Raw genomic sequence first — 23248 nt, 5'->3', positions numbered from 1 at the left:
AAGATCAAACGTACTGATGACAACTTATGCTGGAGAGCTTGTGGGGAAAAGGGAACACTTCTGCATTGCTGGTGGGAATGCAAGCTGGTACAGACCCTTTGGATGTCAGTGTGGCATTTTCTCAGAAATAGGAAACTACCTTCCTCAAGACCCAGTAATACCACTTTTGGGTATATATCCAAAGGATGCTCAATTATGTCACAAGGACATGTGCTCAACTATGTTCATAGCAGCATTGTTTGTCATAGTCAGAACCTGGAAACAACCTAAATGCCCTTCAACCGAAGAATGGATAAGGAAAATGTGGTACATTTACACAATGAAGTACTACACAGCAGAAAAAAATAACGACAACTTGAACTTTGCAGGCAAATGGATGGAGCTAGAAAACATTATTTTGAGAGAGGTAACCCAGACCCAGAAAGACAACTATCACATGTACTCAGTCATAAGTGGTTTTAAACATAAAACAATGAAAACTGGCCCACAAATCACAATCCCAGAGAGCTCAGACAACATGAGGACCCTAAGAGAGACTTACATAGATCTAATCTACATGGGAAGTAGAGAGTAGAAAAAGACAAAATCTAAGTAAATTGGGAGCATGGGGAACTTGGGGGAAGATTGAAGGGGGGAGGGGAGAGGCAAGGAGGGGAGCAGAGAAAAATGTAGAGCTCAATTAATAATAATAAAATAAAAAGAGTAACACACACACACACACACACACACAGAGAGAGAGACAGAGAGAGAGAGAGAGAGAGAGAGAGAGAGCGAGAGAGAGAGCACCAGGTGTGAAGCTCAGAGAACAGCTTGCAGGAGCGGCTTCTCTCCGTCTGCCATGTGAACCCCAGAGATCAAGTTCAGGTCGTTGAGCTACATGTTGTTCTCTGAACTACACACCTGCATCCTGGCATGTGTGTACACCAATAAGTAAATAGATGCAATAAAAAGTTGAAAATAATAATGTACCAGAAATTCAGAAAAGGATGGAGGGGCTGAGATGCTCGGCAGCTAAGAGGACTCAGCTCGATTTCCAGTACCCAAAGGTGGCTCACAACCATGTGTAACTCCAGTTCTAGGGATCTCATGCCTCAGCAGGCAACTGCACACTCGTAGTGCACTCCCCACAAGGCCAGCATCTGAGTCAGTAGCATTGTTTTCTGCATCTTGACATGCTAGTCTTTGTGCTGGGAGCAGAGCCCAGGTCCTCTGCAAAAGCAGCAAGTGCTCTTAATCACCGCACCACCTTGTCAACACCAGAACAAGATGTCATGTTAAAAATGTGTCTGATATTGACTGGGTATGGTGCCGATGCCTGTAATTCTAGCATTTGGGAGGCTGGAGCAGGAGCATGGCTGAGAGTTTAAAGTCACCCTGGGTCTGCAGAGTCTAGCATATGGGAGTTGCTCGGGGAGAGGTGTCACCACCGTGCTTCCTTGGTTCCATCCTACTACGTTCACTTTGTCTTTAGTGGCCACTGTCTGTTCAACTTTGATCATCACAAAACAAGCCACGAGGCCCCTGAAGAAGAAAATCAATGGCTATATTGGCAATTGGCACATTCGGAGCTCCTGGCTGGCATCAGGTGTCACCAGATTGGATATAACTGAGTCATCCAAGTGATCACACCAGAGGTTGTACAATCTCTTAGGCAATCAGTTCATAATGGGAATTGCGATAGTAGCCAAGCCTTCCAGGTCCTGTGTGTGTAGAACAGGAAGAATGGTAGTGTTCTTAACAAACAGATGCAAGTTCTCTGTCAGGGATCTGGCCTGGGAGAGATGAGAGAGAGCACACGTTGGCATCAGTGGCTCCTGGAGACCTGGGATGCGGCTAGGGACAGCATCTGAGTCTGGAGTATGCCAGGCAGGGCCTCTACCACTGACCCCACGTCTCCATAAGAGACTGTGTTCCAAAAGTCGAAAAGGAAGAAAGGAAGGAAAAGAAGGAATAGTCTCCACGTCTGCCAGGAGACCATTATGCTATGTGGGTGGAGGAAGACAACCACAAAGAGGGACTAAGGACAGGAGGAGAATTCTTGCTATATGGGTCTGACAATGCATAATGAGACCCATGCTCTGAGTGCTCACAGAAAGACAATCAAAAAGGAATTAAAGGAAAGAAAAAGAGAAAAGTAGATGGAGAGAAAGGGAGACAAATAGACAGAAGGAAAGAAAAAGAGGAAGCCGAGTCACAGAACCCTACCCTACATGGCTTCCTGCTGCCTTTGGCCTTTGTGAGCTGAGGATGCCATCGCCCATGACACACTTCACGAGTCTGTAGGTACCTTCTTTTATCCCTCCCTTTCCCCTTCCCTCTCCCTGCCCCAGGCTTACAAAATACACACTGTGAATGTCTCAAGTGTGTCATTTTAATGTACGTCACTGTCATTGGTATTGTGTGATACAAAACACCCTTTCCCCAAGCCCTGTGCCCTTTAAGGGTCATTAGAATACCAGAGGATTTACACACCTACCTTCACCCCTGCCTCTCCCAGCCACACAGCAACTCCCCTGGTGGTGGGTCTTACAATTTCTAGACAAAGAGATAGGCTAGGGCCAGTTAGACACCTCACCTAGTAAAGGCACCTGCTGTCAAGTCCGATACCCTGCATTTGGTTCCTGGAGTCACATGGTGGAAGGAGAGAATTAGCTCCTCTACACATACTCTATGGTACACACACACTGTAGCATGTGGAGCCCTGACCTACACACACACACACACACACACATACACACACACACTGTAGCATGTGGAGCCCTGACCTCCACACAGACACTATGGTATACACACACACACACACACTATGGTATACACACACACACACACACAGACACTGTAGCATATGGACTTCTGACCTCCACACAGACACTATGGTATACACACACACACACACACTATGGTACACACACACACACACACACACACACACTGTAGCATGTGGAGCCCTGACCTCCACACACACACTATGGTACATACACACACACACACACACACACATACACTGTAACATGTGGAGCCCTGACCTACACACACACACTATGGTACACACACACACACACACACTGTAGCATGTGGAGCCCTGACCTCCACACACACACTATGGTACACACACACACACACACACACACACACACACACACACACACACACACACACAGTAGCATGTGGAGCCCTGACCTACACACACACACTATGGTACACACACACACACACACTATAGCATGTGGAGCCCTGACCTACACACACACACTATGGTACACACACACACACACACACACACACACACACTGTAGCATGTGGAGCCCTGACCTACACACACACACACACACACACACACACACACTGTAGCATGTGGAGCCCTGACCTCCACACACACACTATGGTATACACACACACACACACACACACACACACTATGGTACACACACACACACACACACACACACATACACACACACTGTAGCATGTGGAGCCCTGACTTCCACACACACACTATGGTACACACACACACACATACACACACACTGTAGCATATGGACTCCTGACCTCCACACACACTGTGGTGTACACACACACACTGTAGCATATGGACACACACACATGTATAAACTAAACAAGTGAAACACAGTTTTTAAACAGCAGGTTTGGAAGCAATGCTGATGAAACCACCTTTCGGAACAGTAAACAGGGAAGTGTAGGCTAATGGCCACAGGCAGCCATGATGGGACCCTGATGGGACGCTGGCGCTTTAGTTCCCAAGTATTAGGAGCCTGTGTGATGGGATGCAGAAGAGAGAAGGGAGATGGTACCCTTAGGTTCACAGGAAGAAGGGAATTCTGACTTACAGGCTTTTGGGGTGGGAGGCTCCATATCCTGTGACCTAGCTTGACCTAGTGTGCTTGCCTAGAGGCCCCGAGGCAGGCAAAGGGGATGGGGTGGGGTGGGGTGGGTGGGGTGGGGTGGGGTGGGAGGGGTGGGGGGATGGGGGGAAGCGGGAGGGGGGAGGTGGAAGCGGAGGAGAAGGAGGAGGAGGAGGAGGAGGAGGAGGAGGAGGAGGGGCGTGAATTCAGTGTGCAGATGAAGGCGGTAGGGAGAGAGACAGCTGTGAGCACAGGAGGCCTTCCCAGCAACACGGGGGTAGGGGCGGGGCGGGGCGGGGCGCAGAGACTTCAGGGAGTGGGGATTGAATTTGGGGAGATAGAGCATGACCTACCAAGGTCTGTGATTTAACAATGGGCATGTGATGGCTTCTCACTTCTGGTCACCCTGAAGAGCTATGTGAGCCACAGGCTCAAACATGTCCTCTTCTGGGTGTGACTATGAAGCCAGGAGAGAAATTGCTGAGCCACAGGGTGTGGTGTGTGTGTGTGTGTGTGTGTGTGTGTGTGTGTGTGTGCGCGCGCGCGTGTGCATGTGTGCGTGTTTCAGTGTGTGTGTGCACACGAGTGTGTGTGTGTGTGCGCGCGCGCGCGGGCGCGCACGTAGAGCCGACAACACCTAGGTGAGATTTTCAGAGCGGGAGGCTCCGTGCTGACCCCGGAACAGCTCAGACTTGTGAACTCTGAGCATCCCTCACAGGACCAAGCCCCTCCTGCCCATTTTCCTAGCTTCATTTAGTGTCAAGGACGTCTTCACTCAATGGGGTTTTGTTTAATGTTTATTACATTTATTTTGCTTATTTGGGTATGGGGCGGGGCATCAGAGGGCAATGGCGCACCGTGGGGAGGTCAGAGGGCAGTTTGGGGGGTTTGTCTCTCCTTCCACCATGTGGGTCCAGGGATCAAGCGCAGGACGTTAGGCTTGGTGGCAGGCACCTTTGCTCGGTAAGCCATCTCACTGGTACTGTAACTGATGAACCTCCTTCGCAGCATTGGCTTTGGAAAGTCTCATATATTTATAAAGCCTTTGGTCTATCCTCCCATGACAACATCTCTTTTTCTTAACGCATCGAAGAGCTGAGGGATGGCTTAGCTGTGAAGAGCACTGGCTGCTCCTTCAGAGGACCAGAGTCTGGTTCCCAGCACCAACCTCTTGTAAGTCCAGCTCAGGGCATCCGACACCCACTTCTGGCTTCTGAGGGAAGCTGTTCTCTTGTGCACACATGCACACGTGAGAACACACACACCCATTTCTGGCTTCTGAGGGCAGCTGTTGTTCTCTTGTGTACACACGCACACATGAGAACATACACACTCACTTCTGGCTTCTGAGGGCAGCTGTTCTCTTGTGCACACATGCACACGTGAGAACACACACACCCATTTCTGGCTTCTGAGGGCAGCTGTTGTTCTCTTGTGTACACACGCACACATGAGAACATACACACTCACTTCTGGCTTCTGAGGGCAGCTGTTCTCTTGTGCACACACGCACATGTGAGAACACACACACACTCACTTCTGGCTTCTGAGGGCAGCTGTACTCTTGTGCACACACGCACACGTGAGAACACACACCCTCACAGCTGTTTCTTACACAAATAGCCACCCCAAATAACTCCCCTCTTCTGGAATAAAGCCTCTCCCAGTCCACCCCACCCTCCTTTAAACTGGAACACTTAAACTGGCTGTCATGAAGCTAGCCAGAATTTTGTCTTAACAGTGTGTGATTTTGAAGGCTCAACCAGCCATTCCCTAGACTCAAATGTACTTGCTTTTTTATTCCTTTATTTCCCTAAATCTCTAAGCATATCTTGCACCTAAATGGTGTTTAATTTTTATTTTGCGACAGGCCTCGCACAGACTCACCGTGTAGCTGAGGATGGCCTTGAATTCCTGATTCTCCTGTCTCTACACTTCCTGAGCATAGAGAACACAAGTGTGTGCCACCACACCTGGCTTTGTAGTGGCGTGTTTTCTTTCCGTGTGTGTTTGTGACACTCAGCTGGTGTGCGGACAGAGGGGTATGCTCATGGAGGCCACTTTTCCCCAAGATTTATTTACTTTGTGCGTATGAATATTTTGTCTGCATGTGTCTATGTCAGAAAGGGCTTCACATCCCTGAGCTGGAGGTAAAGATGGTTGTGACCCGCCTCTCTGGTTTCTCTTTTTGTTCTTTTGAGACACAGAGTTCCTTAGGTACTCCAGGCGGGCTGTCCAGCCAGCTCCAGGGATCCGCCTTCTCAGGCTTCCAGTGCTAGAAGCAGGGCCCATCAAGCCTGGCATCTAGAAGCTTCTCAAGTACAGGCAGCCCGTGCCTGGTTTCCCAAGCTCTGAAGGTCACATTCAGGTCCTCTTCACGGCAAGCACTTCACCAACTGGCCCCGGCCTCTTGTTTCTGTCTGAAATTTTTTATCTATCTATCTATCTATCTATCTATCTATCTATCTATCTATCTATCTATCTATCTATTTTTCTGTTTATTTGTTTGTTTTATTGAGTCAGGGTTTCTCTGTGTAACCTTGGCTGTCTTGGAACTTGCTCTGTAGACCAGGCTGGCCTCAAACTCAGAGAAATCCACCTGGGATTAAAGGGGTGCATTCCCATTGTCTGGCATAAAAATTTTATTTTTGACATAGCATCTCTCTGCATAGCCTAGGCTGGCCTGGAACTTCCTGTCCTCCTACCCCAGCCTTCTGAGCACCGAGATGCTTCCAGTTCTTGTGGTGCCAGATGGGAACCTGGGCTTTGGTTTCTTTCTTTTTATGAGAAGGTTATTCATTGTTATTGTGTGTGTATATGATGTGTGTGTGGAGACTGGAATCAGTTCCCTCTTTCCACCTCTATGTAGGTTCAAAAGATCAAACTCAGGGCGTTTGCAGCTAATGCTCTATCTGCTGAGCGATCTCTCCAGCCCTGGGCTTGGTTTCCAGTATGGAGGGAACTGGTTTTCCCAACATCATTTATTAAGCATCCTGTGATCCCCTGTCCATCTGAACTGCTGTTGAAACTTATGCTAACTCCTCGACTTACACACCCACCTGCCACGAGTCTCCTCAGATGTGGCTCTTGGGCCTGCTTGTCTGGTCTGTTCCTCCATAAGCTGCTCCTTGCCGTGAGCATCCATCACTTCTGTCTGTCAGGGCTCCGGGATGTGTCTTGGGGTGAGAAGCTTGCTATTGCACCACTACAGCCCTGTGCTCCTCTGTCTTACAACATCAGGCAGGAAGGCGAGAACCTTCTCCACCCTCGACATTAAGGGACTGTTCAGAGAAGCCTGCCTCCTCCCCTCTGGTACCATCATCCCCTGGAAGAGACGCATCCTCATGTGAGAAGAGAAAGTCAAGGACGCAGTGGTCACCTCAGCTTCCTCCTTCTGGAAACTTCTGTTCCCACACCCTCCCCTCTGTGTCAGTACAGACAGCCAAAGGTGTCTCTGCCACTTGCATTTTATTTTGCTTGATCCAAGCTGAGGTGAGAGAAACCCACACAGGACTGGAGTAAGGAGAAAATCCCCGAGAGCGTGGGCTACAACTGACCTGTGGTCCTGTCACCATTTGGTGGCTTTTATTCATATAGTTTTAATTTATTTTCTTTTTTTTAAAGCAATCTTTTCTTTTCTTTTACATATCAATCCCAGTTTCCCCTCCCTTTGCTTCCCCTACCTTCTCTCCACCCCACCCTCAATCCTCAGAGAGGGTAAGGCTTCCCATTGGGAGTCAACAAAGTCTGTCAAATCACTTGAGGCCGGACAGAGGCCCTTCCCCCTTATATCTAGGCTGAGCAAGGTATCCCTCCATAGGGCTCCAAAAAGCCAGTGGTCACACTGCCAGAAGCCCACAAGCTGCCCAAGGGTGGCTTCTATTTTTGTGGTATAAGGTGGCTAGTCCTCCCCAGGAAACAACCTTCCAAGTGAGAAACAGGGGAAGGTATTCCAGCTTTACCATCTTCTTCCTTTGAAACAGAGCTTGAGACAAGCCTGCACGTAGCACAAGCTAGCTTTGAATGCTGTACAGTTCGTGGTGACCTTCAAGTCCTGAGCTCCCCGCTCCCCTCTCCACATTCGGGGATTACAGCTTGCAGCAACACCACACCCTGTTTACACCTCGCGGGTGCTAGGTGAGCACTCCACCAGAGGAGCTACACCCATAGCAGCTTCGTTACTGAGACTGGTTCTCACCCTGTAGCCCAGGCTGACCTCAATCCTCCAGACCCTCCCTGCCTCTGTCTCCTGAGTATGGGAATTACAAGTGTCAATTACTACACTCAGCTTTCTTTTTCCTTCCTTCCTTCCTTCCTTCCTTCCTTCCTTCCTTCCTTCCTTCCTTCCTTTCTTTCTTTCTCACTTCTTTCCTTTCTTTCTTTTTGCTTTAAAAAAATTCAGTGCTGGGGGCGGGCGAAAGAGGGGCGGGGATAAGGCCGGCAAGGTGGCTCAGCTGGTAAAGGTGTCTGCCTCCAAGCCTGACAACCAGAGTTCCACCCCTAGGACCCGCAGGGTAGAAAGAGAGAACTCAAATCCTGCAAGTTGTTCTCTGACAGAACAGGCCAAGACATACATGTACCTCCTCATCCTCCCCACCTGCACACATTAAAAAGAAAATAAAATGTAACAAAAATGTTTAAATTCAGTACGGGGAGGGGCATTAAACTCAGGGACTTGCACATTGCAGCAAGCTCCCCATCCCTTGGAACATGGAGGAGAGACTGGTGCTCTGTGACCTTGTCTGACTCCACAGTTCAGATAAACTGGGCGCAGACGAAATGAGCTTATCTACATTGCTGGGCAAGCCCAGATATTGCTCATGTCCACAAATGACCTGGAAACCACACCCTCAGTTCCTCATGGGGGATCCTAGGCTTGGCTCATGGCTCTACCACTGAGCCATGACTCCAAAGCCTTACGTGCTCCCTTCTACATGTAAACAGGCCAGAGACTGGCCTTAGTGGCCTTGGCTTCCATCTTCTTGCTTAGATCTAGGTCCCAGGGCTTCCTTGATGCTTCCCGGTTAGTTGCTAACATAAACGATAGCTGGGCTTGGCCAGGGGTGGGGGATTGGCTGAGCTATCTCAGCTTTATCCAGTTTATCTAGTGTGGAGTCAGACCAGGTTGTTCCATCTGTGTCTTGGGTTCCCTGCTCACCCTTGATTCTGATCTTGAGTCACGAGATCAATCAAGACCACCATAGAGCCGGTATCCGTGTAGGGGTTTGTTCATTGATTACAAGCTCGAGCCTGGACCATCATCCAGCATTCTGAGGCAGTGGGTGGAGGAAAACGGCGGGATCCTCTGGGGTGGGATTTTGAAGGGTGATATAACCCTTGGTGCTTCAGGGTGGGGTATGCAACCTTTAAATTCATTGGCTGAGGTCTAGGGAAACAGCAGCTATCATTAGTCACAAGGACATCTAGGGTGGGCAGATGCCATTTACCAAAGTTTCTTATTGGCTGGCTCACCTGGGTCGCCCTGACTGGGGATGGGATGGGGGGGGGGTGACGACGACGTGGGGGCACACGCATGGCAGTTTGTAGTCTTTCTTGGCATTGTTTATGACTTTTCCTGGAACTGAGTTCATCCCCTATTTAGGCCCTGTCTAAAATGGAATTCTTTCTCAAAATGGAGTTTGTTCTGCTCCTTCACATCCAAGCTCCACCGCTTGCAAGAAGCAGATTGGAGATGGAACCTGTCTTTGGGAGGTGGAGACTCTGCCAGGAGCTTCCCATGCTCGGTTTATGCCTTAGTGACAGCAAATATCTCATGAACCCACTATCTTTGTATGAATACACGTTTGTGTGTGAGTGAAGGGCAGACGTTAATGCCAGGTGTCACCTTTTAGGAACTGCCCACCTCATTTTCTGAAGCAGGGTCTCCCTGACTAGGCCAGGCCAGCCAGCTCTAGGGATTCACCTGTCCCCATGTTCTCTTGGGGTGAAATTTGAACAAAATGCACTCTCTTTTCCATCAGAGGATGAAATAAGGCAAACTCCATTAGAAATAGAATAAGCTGTGTGGCAGAAATTCAAATTCCCCCAGAGTCAGCTCTTCTTGAAATCAAACACAAGCTCAGGGTTGCACCCTCTTTCTGAACGTCGTGCTTTGTTGGTTGGCTGTGCTGCGCTGCGCTGCACTGTGCTGTGCTTTGCTGCACTGTGCTGTGCTGCGCTGTGCAATGCTGTACTGTGCTGTGCTGCGCTGCGCTGTGCTGCGCTGTGCTGTGCTGTGCTGCGCTGTGCTGCGCTGTGCTGTGTGTTGCTGAGATGTGCTGTGCTGTGCTGCGTTGCGCTGTGCTGCACTGTGCTGTGCTGTGCATTGCTGAGCTGTGCTGTGCTGTGCTGCGCTGTGCTGCGCTGTGCTGTGTGCTGCTGAGCCAACCAAACTCAGAACAAGGCACAGAATCCCTTTACTCTAGGAATAAGAACCTAATTGAAAGCCAGGCGGTGGTGGCACACATCTTTTATCCCAGCAGAGAGAGGCAGAGTTCAAGGCCAGCCTGGTCTACAGAGCGAGTTCCAGGACAACCGGGGCTACATGGAGAAACCATGTCTTAAAAAACCAAACCAAGGGGCTGGAGAGATGGCTCAGAGGTTGAGAGCATTGCCTGCTCTTCCAAAGGTCCTGAGTTCAATTCCCAGCAACCACATGGTGGCTCACAACCATCTGTAGTGGGGTCTGGTGCCCTCTTCCGGCCTGCAGACATACACACAGAATATTGTATACATAATAAATAAATATTTTTAAAAAACCAAACCAAACCAAACAAAGAACCTAACTGAGCCCAGCATGGTGATACAAGTTTTTAATCCCAGCACTTGGGAGGTAGAAACAGGTGAATCTCTATGAGTTCAAGGACAGCCAGGGCTACATAATAGAGAGACCCTGTCTCAAAAAGCCAACATAGCAAAACCTATGGGACCCCACTGTGCATGTGTAGTTTAGCATGGCTATGTAGCCTACTTGAAAAAAAAATCTTGAGGCCACCAAGATGGCTCGGCTGACAGGAGCACATATTCCTCTTGCTGAGCACCCAAGTTTAGGTCCTTGCACCCACACAGGGAGGCTCTCAACAGCCTGTCGGCACAGCTCCAGGTGATCTGATTCTCTCTTGTCCTCTGTCAGCGTGTGTGCACACACCCACAGACAGATACACATAAATGAAAAAGAAGTGCAAAGAAACCTGCGGCCTGGTGAGATGAATCCATGGGTGGGGACTGTCTTCACTAAGCCTGAAGACTTGGGTTTGATCCCAGAACCCACATGGTGGGAAAAGAAAACAAGCTCTCAAAAGCTGTTCTTTGAACTCCACATTTAACACCTCCCTGCAGAAAAAAGTTTAAAATTGCGAAGAAACAAAAAGGTGGGGCTGGAGCGATAGCTCAGAGGCTAAGGTAAGTGGCTGCCCTTCTAGGAGACCTGGGTCTTCTTCCCAGTACCCACAAGACATCTAAACTCTAATTCCAGTCCCAAGGGATCTGATGCCTTTTCTGGCCTCTAGGGGGCACTGCATACAGGTAGTGTATAGTCACACATGCCGGCAAAACACCTACACACATAAAATAGAAATAAACACCTCTATCTGAACTACAGATTCATCCACAGCATCCCACTTGTCCCAGACAACTGCACACTATGCGTAGTGAGTTGCTTCTGCTGTAGCCTCAAGGATGAGGGAGGCTGGCTTCTTGCCTCTGTCCACCACTAAGAGAGAACATTGATGTTACTGTGCATGACAAAATACCCGAGATAAATGCCTTAGATGAAGGAAAGGTTTATTTAAGTTTTGGACTTCAGAGGTTTCAAGTCATCTTGCCTTCTGGTCTGCAGTGAACTCATTCATCAAGGCAGGAACAGGAGGTGGAAGAGGCTGCTCAAACCACGCTGACCAGGAAGTAGAGAGGCCAGTGCTGACATCATCCTTCTTCAAGGGTTCATCCACAGTGACCTAACTTCCTTCCACTGGGATCTATCTCTCAAAAGTCTTGCAGCTCCCAAGATCACTGCCAGCCTGGACCAGCCCTTGACACAGGAGCATTTTAGGAGTCACTTAATAGCCAAACTATAGTACTACCAGACTGCGCATCACTAGCTTGGGAGAGACCAAGAGTCATCACTTGAGGTGAGGCTTTGTTTGAATGGACATTGTTTTTAGAGCAGTTAAAAAATCCCAGGTTGAACACTGCATTGGGGACTAAGCCACATACTCAAGAAATTAGGGTAGAGTTGTAATTGGGGGACTGCTATGCTCCTGTCATGCAGTAAGTTTCGACTATTGGTTAGTTAGTAGCATTAACTTGATAAGATCTCGAGTCACCTAGGAGATAAGCCTAGGGACTGTCTGCAAGGGGTTAGTTGAGGTAGGAAGGCCCACCCTGGATGTAGGCAGTACCAGCCCATAAGCTGGGGTCATGGTCTGGCTAAAGAGGAGGAAGTCACTGAAATACAATGCTCACCCTGCTTCCTGACTGGGTGCAGTGTGACCAACCACCTCAAGCTCTTGGTTTGCTTTCCCACCATGACAGGCTGTACCCTGGACCCGAGAGCCAGAATGAATCTTTTCTCCTTACGCTGCCTTCGTCAGGTGCTCGGACACAGGCATAGAAAAGTAACTGAGGGACCAGGAGATCCATCCGGGAGGAACCTTCGTCTGGCGACAGATGGAGATAGAGACAGAGACCCACATCAGAGCACTGGACTGAGCTCCCAAGGTCCAGTTGAAGAGCAGAAGGAGGGAGAAGATGAGCAAGGAAGTCAGGACCGCGAGGGGTTGGTCCACCCACTGAGACAATGTGCCTGATCTAATGGGAGCTCACCAAATCCAGCTGGACTGGGGCTGAATGAGCATGTGATCAAACCGTACTCTCTGAATTTGGGTGACAATGGGGGCTGACTGAGAAGCCATTGGTAATGGCACTGGGATTTGTCTCTACTGCATTACTGGCTTTTTGGGATCCTAGTCTGTTTGGATGCACAGCTTCCTAGGCCTGGATGGATGGGGGAGGGCCTTGGACTTCCCACAGGGCAGGGTACCTGCCCTCTCTTAAGACTGGAGGGGGAGGGAGGAGGGTGAGTGGGGGAACGGGAGGGGAATGGAAGGAGGGGAGGAAGTGGAAATTTTTGAATGAAAAAATAAATTAAAAAATAATAAAACATAGCATATATAAAAATTAAAAAAGAAAAGTAACTATTTGTGAAGAAAATGTAAAGTCGCCAAAGGATCCCTGCAAATCCATTGTCGTGGAGGAGAAGCCGGTGGGAGTTTGACTGAGAATGGTCACCACAGGTTCTTATATTTGAGTGCTTGGTCCTCAATTAGTAGACAGGTTTGGGAAGGATTAGAAGGTACAGTGTTGTTGGGAAAGGTGTGTCTCTGTGGTGGGCTCTGAGGTTTTAAATGCCTGGGACACCCCCAGTTAGCTTTCTCTTTGTCTTGTGGTTGTGTCTCAAGATGTGAGCTCTCAGTTACTGCTCCAGCACCATGCCTACCTGCCTGTTGACATGTTCCACCCCATAGCGGTCATGGACTCTAACCCTTTGAACAGTAAGCCCCAATATAAGCTCCTTTTTCTTTAAGTTGCCTTGGTCTTGGTGTCTTAGCAATAGAAAAGTATCTTAGACAACACTTGACACAGGAGGAGACGTACCAAGGAGGTTCTTCCCATGGTTTTTATTTCTGGGTCTAAATCTGGGTTATAACTGCAGAAAAGGCTCAACTCTGGGTTTGTGGATTGATTTACTGAGGATGATTGGTTTCAGCCCAACCCATGTCATTCCAGGAAGTGTCCCTGGTGTCTGGCTATAGGAACAGAGCCAGTCCACCATTTGGGACGAGGGTCTTGATGTCAGGAGACATAAAGCATGGCCTGTCCGCAGCAACCTCAATGGCAGTGCTCGTCACTGTAGTGGGATGATGCTGGCTCTATGGGTCCTGGTGTGGCTCATGAGTTGGATTTGATGGTGTCCTCAATCCACTTAGCAAACTCACATAGGTTGGTGTAGACACCTGGCCTATTCGGCTGGGCACAGGGGAAATCACCCCAGGACACAAGGCCCTGCAGCTGGCCATTGCAGACCACAGGTCCCCCGGAATCACCCTGTTGGGGAAGAATGGAGGCACACAGAAGGGGGCAGGGATGTGATCAGGTAGAATGAGAAGGAACAGGACCCCCAGTACCATGCATTGATGCAGAAGGTTCGGGACACAGGAAGCAGGTATGAAAAGGGGGAGAGGACAGACAGGATTCAAGGCAGATGAAACAGAGAGGCAGAGAGAGAGAGAGAGAGAGAGAGAGAGAGAGAGAGAGAGAGAGAGAGAGAGAGAGAGAGAGAGAGGAGACATTGTTAGCATTTCACTTTGGGTTCAGCTTGTAGAAAGCCCACCAGTCAGGCTCTAGTCAACACCCTAACCTCGTCCCAGCTCTATCTCTGCTAGCTTCCTCATCTGCTTCTCCTCACAAGATTCTAGACTGTCTCTCCTCTCCTCTCATCTCCCTATTATCTATCTATCTATCTATCTATCTATCTATCTATCTATCTATCTATCATCTATCTATCATCTATCTATCTATCTATCTATCTATCTATCTATCTATCTATCTATCATCTATCTATCTATCTATCATCTATCTATCATCTATCTATCTATCATCTATCTATCTATCATCTATCTATCTATCATCTATCTATCTATCATCTATCTATCTATCATCTATCTATCTATCATCTATCTATCTATCATCTATCTATCTATCATCTATCTATCTATCTATCTATCTATCTATCTATCTATCATCTATCTATCTATCTATCTATCTATCTATCTATCATCTATCTATCTATCTATCTATCTATCTATCTATCTATCTATCTATCTACTATCATCTCCTATCTTTGCTTCCCTCCCTTCCCTTTCTCCTTTCTTTCTTCCCTTCTCCCTTTATTTCTGCTTTTTCTGTCTTTTCTCTCCCTTGCCCTCCTTGTCTTTCTCCTCATTCTGTTTATTTCTGTTGTTTGTTTTGAGACAGGGTCATGCTGGGCTGGAACTTGTGTTAGATTGCATGTCCATGTGTGAATTTGTGTGTGGGTATATGTATGTGAGTGCAGGTACCTGAGAAGAAGGTGTCAGATTCCCTGGAGCTGGAGTTACAGATATGGGTGCTGGGAACAGAACTTGGGACCTCTGGAAGAGCAGCCAGTGCTCCTAATGGCTGAGCCACCTCTCTAGTCCTGACCATAGGATTCTGTGTTTTCTTTCTGCTTCTTCAGCACTTCCTAGACATCTTCTTAAAACACTTAAAACCAGGTTTCTTTTTTCTTTCTCATGGCATTCTATTAGCATTTATTAGAAGACTATCATCTAATGAATTCTGTTTTGCCTACCACAGGCTTGAAGACAGAATTATGACAGCCATTACGTAAAGGGGACCCCCTGAGGTGTAGCACCTTTGTGCAGGGCACAACCTATTTGACCACAATGAACAGCCTTGCCAGCTCCTTCCAGATCTGAACTCTGATGGGGTAGTTGAGTATATCTAGCAAACTGAGATGTATTTTCAGGGTAAAAGGCATTGTGTGTTAGATGTGTGTGTGTGTGTGTGTGTTAGATGTGTGTGTGTGTGTGTGTGAGTGGTATATTGATAATTGTTATATATTAACTAAATTCTGAAAAATGTCACTTGAGAACATAGAGAGATGACATTTTAATTAAGCATAATATACTATTAATGTTAATCCCACCTCCTTAGTTATTTATTTACTGTTTTGTGGGGCAGGAGATAGAATTCAAGCCTTGTAGCATGCTATACAAGGGCTCTACCACTGACCACACCCGCAGGCCCTCACTGGGGAGTTTCTTGGCAAGGACTTTACCACTGACCACACCCGCAGGCCCTCACTGGGGGTTCTCGGCAGAGCTCTACCATTGACCACACTCGCAGGCCCTCACTGGGGGTTCTCGGTATGGACTCTACTACTGACCACATCCGCTGGCCCTCAATTGGGGTTCTCTGTATGGACTCTACCACTGACCAAATCTGCAGGCCCTCACTGGGGGTTCTCGGTATGGACTCTACCACTGACCACACCCACAGGCCCTCACTGGGGGTTCTCGGCAGGGCTCTACCACTGACCACATCTGCAGGCCCTCAGTGGGGGTTCTCAGTATGGACTCTACCACTGACCACACCCACAGGCCCTCACTGGGGGTTCTCGGTATGGACTCTACTACTGACCACATCCGCTGGCCCTCAATTGGGGTTCTCTGTATGGACTCTACCACTGACCACACCCCTAGCTCCCCTAGCTTCACTTTTCCTTTTTGTTTTGAGATGGGGTCTTACTGTGTTGCTCAGGCCAACCTTGGACTTGATCTGTAGCCGAGGCTGGCTCTTGGGCTGTCATCTTCCTGATCCAGGTCCCACATATCTGAGATAACAAGTGACACCCCATTTCTTTCCATTTTAAAATTGTTTCCTATATGAAAACCGAAAACTGAATGTGGAGGTTCAAGATGTGTGTCCATCAGAGAAGAGTACTCGGGAGCATGGACGCTATGAAAATAAGGGTCCCAGGAGTTAATAAAGTCCAGGCGATCTGTGTGCACTTGCTGGGCTGATGAGGTGGCTCAGTGGTAATGGTGCTAGCTGCCGAGCCCATTGGCCCCAGTCCAATCCCGAGAACCCACATAGTGGAGGAAGAGAACTGACCTCTATGTATTGTCTCCTGACCACCACGCACACACCGCGACACAAGCACACACACACAAATAAAATATATAAATGGCAGTCATGATCCTGGATAGATGGAGCTGCACCCAGTGCTTACCTGGCAGGAGTCCCTGCCCTCCTCATCACCAGCGCAGAACATAGTCTTGTCAATCTGTCCCGGGTAGGAGTCTCTGCACCTCTCCTCACTCAGCACGGTGACATTCAGGCATTGGAGGACTTTGGGGAAGTTATCTGTGGAACAAGAACATTGTGACGGGCAGAGGGTGAGAGAGGCGCAGAGCTGGGCAGGCTTAAGCACGCCCGCTGTCCACGCCCTAGTGAGACTGTGATAGGAAGACGTAGAGTTCCAGGATAGCCTGGGCTATGTGGCAAAAGTCAGCCGGAAGAGCAGTGTACTCACTGTGACTGCTGCTTGTTGTCCCCCAGCCAGACACCGTGCACCTGGTCCCCGCAGCAGGACAGCTAGATGCAATTTTGATGGGCTTCACTGAGTGAGAACCACGGATTTTTCTGTTCATTTTGATGAGCATGAGGTCGTTGGAGTGGCCAGGGTGGGAGTAACCGGGGTGGGGGATGGATTTGATTCCCTGGAACATCTGCTGCCCGGACTCGTAGACAGGAGACATGGAATGGTGGCCCAGACGGATTCTGAAGACTCTGAGGAATGTGGCGACCATCATTGCCAGCCCAGAACTCTGACCACTTGTCCAAGGCAGACCCCATCCCTGCTCTAACCCATCCTCAACCCCAATGTTATCCATTTTCACCCAACTTCATTCCATCCCCAACCTCAGTCCATGCTGTCCTCATCCACAACTTAACCCTGTCCTCAACCCAACTCTATCCCAGTCTTAATCCCAACCTACCCATTCTGAACCCAGTTCCACACCTTCATCACCCCTAACTCTACTCTATCCATCTCTACCCTGTGTGCACCCCATCCCCACCACAGCTCTGGTATATGTGCACCCCATCCCTACCACATCTCTGGTCTTTGTGTACCCTGTGTGCACCCCCATCCCCACCACAGCTCCTGGCCTATCTGCACCCTGTGTGCACCCTCATCCCCACCACAGCTCTTGTCTACCTGCACCCTGTGTGCACCCCCATCCCCACCACAGCCCTGGTCTATGTGCACCCCATCCCTACCACATCTCTGGTCTTTGTGTACCCTGTGTGCACCCCCATCCCCACCACCGCTCTGGCCTATCTTCCACATTAAATGCATCCTGAGTATGTACCCTCTGGCAACTGTCAGCATGAGCATTCTACACCCCAAGTCTATGTCTTGGGTTGTCTATGTCTTGCCTATAATCAAATCATCCTCTGCACCCAATGTAACCATCTCATCAGGGCCTGGAAACACAGGCTGATAGTCATAGATCTTAGAAGATGAAGGCAGGAGGATCAGGTTCAAGGTCATTTTTGGCTACACAGATAGTCTGGCCTACACAGACCTTTTCTCAAAAATGGCAAAATAACTATAAAACAATAAATCAACCCCAAAATGTTTAGCCATTCCTCACTCCATAAACAAACCCAACTACACCATCTGTCTTATATCTGATCCTAGCCCCAACTCTGTCAACTCTTTCTCTCTACCCAACACACTTCCCACTGTCCTTCATTCTAGATCCAATCCTAAATCCATTTTACCCTAAACCATCAATGTATGTGTACCCACCCCCCAACAGCACTCTTCCCAAGCTAAAACCATGCACACGCATCTCTCAAACTCCACTCAACGCTTCCCATTGCCCACCCAGACAGGTTCAACCCCAGTCTCCAATCTAAGCCCTATACCCAGCCCCTTCCCAACCTCATCTTTGTCTTCATGGGTCCCAATCTCACCTCCGGCCCACATGTCTATGTCTGTATATCATCTTTACATCTCTGTCTCTCTCCTTTTACCTCTATTGCAATCTTTATCTATCTCTACCCCTTTTAGCATTTAATTCCGTCTATCCTTACCTCTCATGCCCAGATCCCAGATCAACCCTCTTACCAGCGCTAACCTCATCCTCATGCTGTTGTGTTCATCTATCCTCCCATCCTTCGATCCGCCTTCCAAACGCCATCCATCCACGAATCCTTTCCTTCCACCCATCTTCCTTCTTCCGTCTTTCATCTATGAACTTACCCAGTCTTCCTTCCTTCCTTCCTTCCTTCCTTCCTTCCTTCCTTCCTTCCTTCCTTCCTTCCTTCCTTCCTTCCTTCCTTCCTTCCTTCCTTGTCCCCTCCTTAGATCTCTCCTCTCCTGCTCCTCCCCTGTCCCCAGCTTCCTCCCATCTCCTTTTCTCCAGCTGTACTCACGGCTTTCTGCAGTGGGCTGCTGTGAGCAGCCATTGTGGGTTGATCAGCACCGCCCCACAGTACAACTTGTTGGGTCCCAGGAGCAGCGCGCCCTGCCACGGCTGCTTGTCCTTGTCACAATCTGACCCGTTCACGATGCGATTGCCGCTGTCCGACCTGGAGTCCTCCTCTGACTCGGACTCCCTGCTGAGGTCTCGATTAGCCCCAGAGGGCCGGTTGCCAGAGGGGTTGTCACAAGAGGAAACCTCGTCCGCAAGTACAGGCTCTAGGAAGAGTGGGTGGAGAATGGGCTAGGGGCGGGGCTCTGATGCAGGGGTACTCTTTCAGAGTCAGGAACTGGAACCAACCGAACTGTCCGACCCCAGGCTCTTAGATAAGAAATTGGAACCAATTTCCACTTGGAGGTGAGGCCAGGGGTTATAGGACTGGGCGAGGGCTGAAGGACTGGGTCCTAGAATGTAGGTAACAGAGTTGCAGGGGTGAGGCTAGGATGGAAGGGTAGGGTCAGAGCTATAGAAGTAGGACTAAGAAGGTAGAGGTGGGGCCAGGTCAGTAGGGTGTGGCCCGATCTGTAGGGGAGGGGTCAGAGTCGTGTGGGCAGGGTCAAGGCTGCAGGGAAGGAGCTTGTAGAACTAGCGGAAAGGCAACTCAGCCAGGGAGTTGGTGTTTAGGACAGATTCCTAGTTCTATTGGGCTCCATGGACTTTGGGAGCCTCAAGGATTCCTGACATTGCTTGGAGCTCGGTTGATGCTACCTGGGGAGGAGGAGAGTACCCCGTGGGCCCAAGAGCCCTTAAGGACAGAGTTGGCTTGAGGCTTGGTACCTAGTTTCCAGAAGTGGAGTCAAGCCAAGCCCAGTGTCACAAGACTGTCACCCACCTATTCGGGAGGCTGAGGCACCAGGATGGCAAGTTTAAGACCTGGGACGCTGAGGACTTGGAATTTAGGAAGAGGCAAGGCCAAGGTCCGTTGGGGTGATCAGTCCCACAAAGAGCCCTGACTTTGGAAGGTGGAGCTGAGCTCTAGAGCTACCTACAGCAAGGTTGAGCCTAGTGAAAAGACGAGGCTCTGGGGACTCTGTTGAGGACAGTGGGTGGAGTCAGAGCTCTTGGATGTAGCTTGGGGAGGGGGACAGGAAAAAAGGACTGGAGGGATACAGCAAGGGTCATTTTTGAATTCCCGCAAAGACGGGTATGCATTCTGTCGCCACCCTCCGTTCCCCATAGGCCAGATGCTGCTTATGCTCCTGCTAATGACCCAGAGAAGGGAGGCCTCAGTCTTCTATACACCCACAGGCACGTTCCAAGGAACACACTTATTGTGCCCCAAAGCACCTGCCCCCAAGGTGTCAGGTGGTCCCTCAGGAGCTCATACACCTGACCAGCATCTGAGTGACAGGCAGGCACGTGTGGATGGGAATACAGCACACACTTCTGCACATGGGCACACTGACATGTTATACTTAAAGGACATTTACATTCTCTTTCCAGCTTGGCACAGCGCAGGAGAATCATTCCAGTAGCTGCCTACCTTCTCCACTCACTTCTCACTCCATTTCTTGAAGCAGGGTCAGGAACCCTAGATGCAGCTGCATGAGCACACATCCAGCTGTGCTCACAGCCTCACAAACACGCAGCACACCCCAATGTAGAGATCACAAGTACTGTCACAGACACACCCTCACATGTAAAAAGGGATTGTCTGCGAACACTAGGGTCATGTGTTTCTACGGTGATGAGCAGAGCTGCACCGCATTCCAGACATAGAGACTAGGGTGCAAAAGAGACACCCCGGGCCAGATCCACAGTAGCACTTGTACCAATCTGGAGTGTGCACCCACACAGTTGCAGCACCAAACATGGTCACAAAGCCTCGGAGGGTTAGCACTGTCTGCCACGCACAGTCACTTGATGGGGAAGAGCCACACACAAGCCAGTCACACTTGCTCACACCTGTAACCCAGAACTTGGGAGGTTGGAAGCAGGAAGACTGACAGGGCTTCAGAGTTCCAGGACAGTGTAGGCTAGAGAGCATGTTCTAGACTAGTCTGGGCTTCAAAGTGACATTATATCTCAAAAACTAAAAATAAGGGGTCTTGAAGAAGGCTCAGCAGTTAAGAACACTGGTAACTCTTGCAGGAGACCTGGGTACAATGAGGGCTCACAGCCACTGTATCTCCAGTTCCAGGATTGCTGACGCCCATTCTGGCCTCCTTGGGCACCAGGCATGCTTAAGGCAAAATCCATACTAATACAATAAAACAAATAAAAAACCAAAACAAAACCAAAGCAAAAACACATAATGGCATACACCTGCAAACCTAGCCCTTAGGAGTCAGGTATGAGAGGATTGGCCACAAGTTCAAGATCAGCCTGGTTTAGATAGTGAGTTCTAGACAAGTCTGAGCCATACAGTGAGACTCTGCTGTAGTAGGGAGGAGCAGGCTGCTCCTACACCACTCTGCCTCAAAAATAAATAAATAAATAATGAAAATAGAAGCCCTCGCCTTCTCCTCAGTCCACACACAGCTATGAAGCCCATATTCAATTGTGTAACCACACAGACATGATCATACATTCACCTGGTCCACAGAGGCAGTCCCTCACACACACTTAGGGACTCTGGTTACCTGAGACCCCCAGAACCAGGGCTGCAATCAGGGTAGCCACCGTCCATTTCCAAGGATGCACTACCCTCGCCATGACCACTGCACCTGGTAAGGAATTGGAGAGGCCTAGGTGATTCTGTAGAGGCCTGTTCTGGAGAGAGTTCTGATCCACTTTCCTGGCCTTCTCTGCTCAGTTTCCCTAGAAGACATTGATCACAGGGGCTGGACAGCCTCACCCTTAGCAGCCAGGGGCCAGCAGTGCAGGGGAGGACTGCAAGCACCTTACAGTCCTCTGAGTGTGGATAGCTAGGAGAGGCAGGGTGAAACCAAGATAAGCCAGAGCCAGCCCCAGCCCCTTTCCTCCCTTACCTGCTGAGACCCCCTCCCCAGGCCTCACCTGTCACTGTCCCTGGGTCCCCTGGGCAGTGGGTGGTGGGGTCTGGCTCCCAATATAGCTGCAGACTTCTCAGGCTGGTCTGAGCTTTCCAGCCGCCACCTCCTCCTCTGCTCTGGCGCCTGGTGATATAACCACCCACTGGTCCCTGGGGCACATTCCCTGGCAGTGAGGTTCCTGTCAGTCTGGGCCCCAGCACTCACTTTTCCTGTCTCCCCTCCCCTCCACCCCCAGAACACCCCCCACCCAGTGCCTAGTGCTACTCCCTCCCTTCCTGGCCCCAAGGATGGGGAGGGGTCCTCAGGGCAGGGAGGCCCTCCTGGCACCTGGCTTCTCACTAGCCTGTTCCTGCTCTTCTGGAGCAAGGGTCCCAGATTTCTTTTTCCCTATGCCTCTCATTCACTCACTCATTCACTCACTCATTGCCTCTGTGGCTCCTTTCTCATCTCTCCTCCCAGCTTTGTCTGTTTTTCAAATTCTACCTTGTGAGCTAGCTGTCAGTCCTCACGGAACCTCTCAGAGTCTGTCCACATTTGACACCCAGGGAGTCTGGTTCTCTCCGTGTCTGTACTGTCGTTCTTTTTCTCTGCCTCTCTCTGATTTTTTTCTGTGTGTCTGTCTCTGGCTTTCTCTGTTTCTCTCTCTCCCTGTCTCTCTTTCTTTTCTGTCTCTCCGTCTCTCCTCTCTGAATATTGGTTTCCTACCCCTTTCTGTTGCTGTGTCCCTCTTGCTGTCATTCGGGCAGGGGAGACCAGACCATCTGTGGTTAACACCCAGGATCCACTCCTGGCCCCTATGCCGGGTCCCAGGCCAAGGGTCAGCAGGAGGCAGAGAAGCAGGCTTCCCCCACCAGGTGCCCTGGTTCAGCCGGCACAGCCAGACATGGATGACACAGCTGGGCAGGGCAACCTGGTAATGGAAAAAGAGGCCAAGAGCCAGGACCAGAGGTGGGTGGCTCCTAAAGCTTTGGGAAATGGGACACTGAGTGGCTAGTGGAGCACCACCCCTTTTGGTCAGATCGTGACCCTCCCTAGTGGAGCACCCTCCTCCTTAGTGGAGCACACCCCTCCCTAGTGGAGCACCACACCTCCCTAGTGGAACACCACCCTCCCTAGTGGAGCACCACACCTCCCTAGAGGAGCACCACCTTCCCTAGTGGATCACCATCCTCCCTAGTGGAGCACCACCCCCTATTGGAGAACTACCCTCCCTAGTGGAGCACCACCTTCCCTAGTGGATCACCACCCTCCCTAGTGGAGCACCACCCTCCCTAGTGGAGCACCACCCTCCCTAGTAGAGCACCACCCTCCTGGTCAGATCATGATCCTCCGGCAG

General features: G+C 49.8%; 1 protein-coding gene and 1 long non-coding RNA gene across 2 annotated transcripts in view; one reads left to right on the top strand and one right to left on the bottom strand.

Annotated features, from left to right (window-relative positions):
• LOC119802701 overlaps positions 1-12636 on the top strand; it is a 43484-nt gene extending 30848 nt beyond the window's left edge. The window contains exons 2-3 of the long non-coding RNA XR_005283492.1: positions 11701-11992; positions 12396-12636. This is a non-coding gene — a long non-coding RNA (uncharacterized LOC119802701). The remainder of the gene's footprint in view (positions 1-11700; positions 11993-12395) is intronic.
• Positions 12637-13811: 1175 nt separating this feature from the next.
• On the bottom strand, positions 13812-21613 carry Klk5 (kallikrein related peptidase 5). The gene is made up of 5 exons (XM_038314328.1): positions 21541-21613; positions 18912-19176; positions 16999-17255; positions 16696-16829; positions 13812-13967 (listed from the first exon to the last, which is right to left on the bottom strand). Exons 1-5 carry the CDS (start codon positions 21611-21613, stop codon positions 13812-13814), a joined length of 885 nt encoding a protein of 294 aa, XP_038170256.1.
• Between the last annotated feature and the right edge of the window lie 1635 nt (positions 21614-23248).

This window comes from Arvicola amphibius, chromosome 12 (assembly GCF_903992535.2).
Source record: "Arvicola amphibius chromosome 12, mArvAmp1.2, whole genome shotgun sequence".
Classification (NCBI taxonomy): Eukaryota; Metazoa; Chordata; class Mammalia; order Rodentia; family Cricetidae; genus Arvicola; species Arvicola amphibius.
The sequence above is the reverse complement of the archived record's forward strand: the minus strand, read 5'-3'. Positions and strand labels throughout refer to the sequence as shown.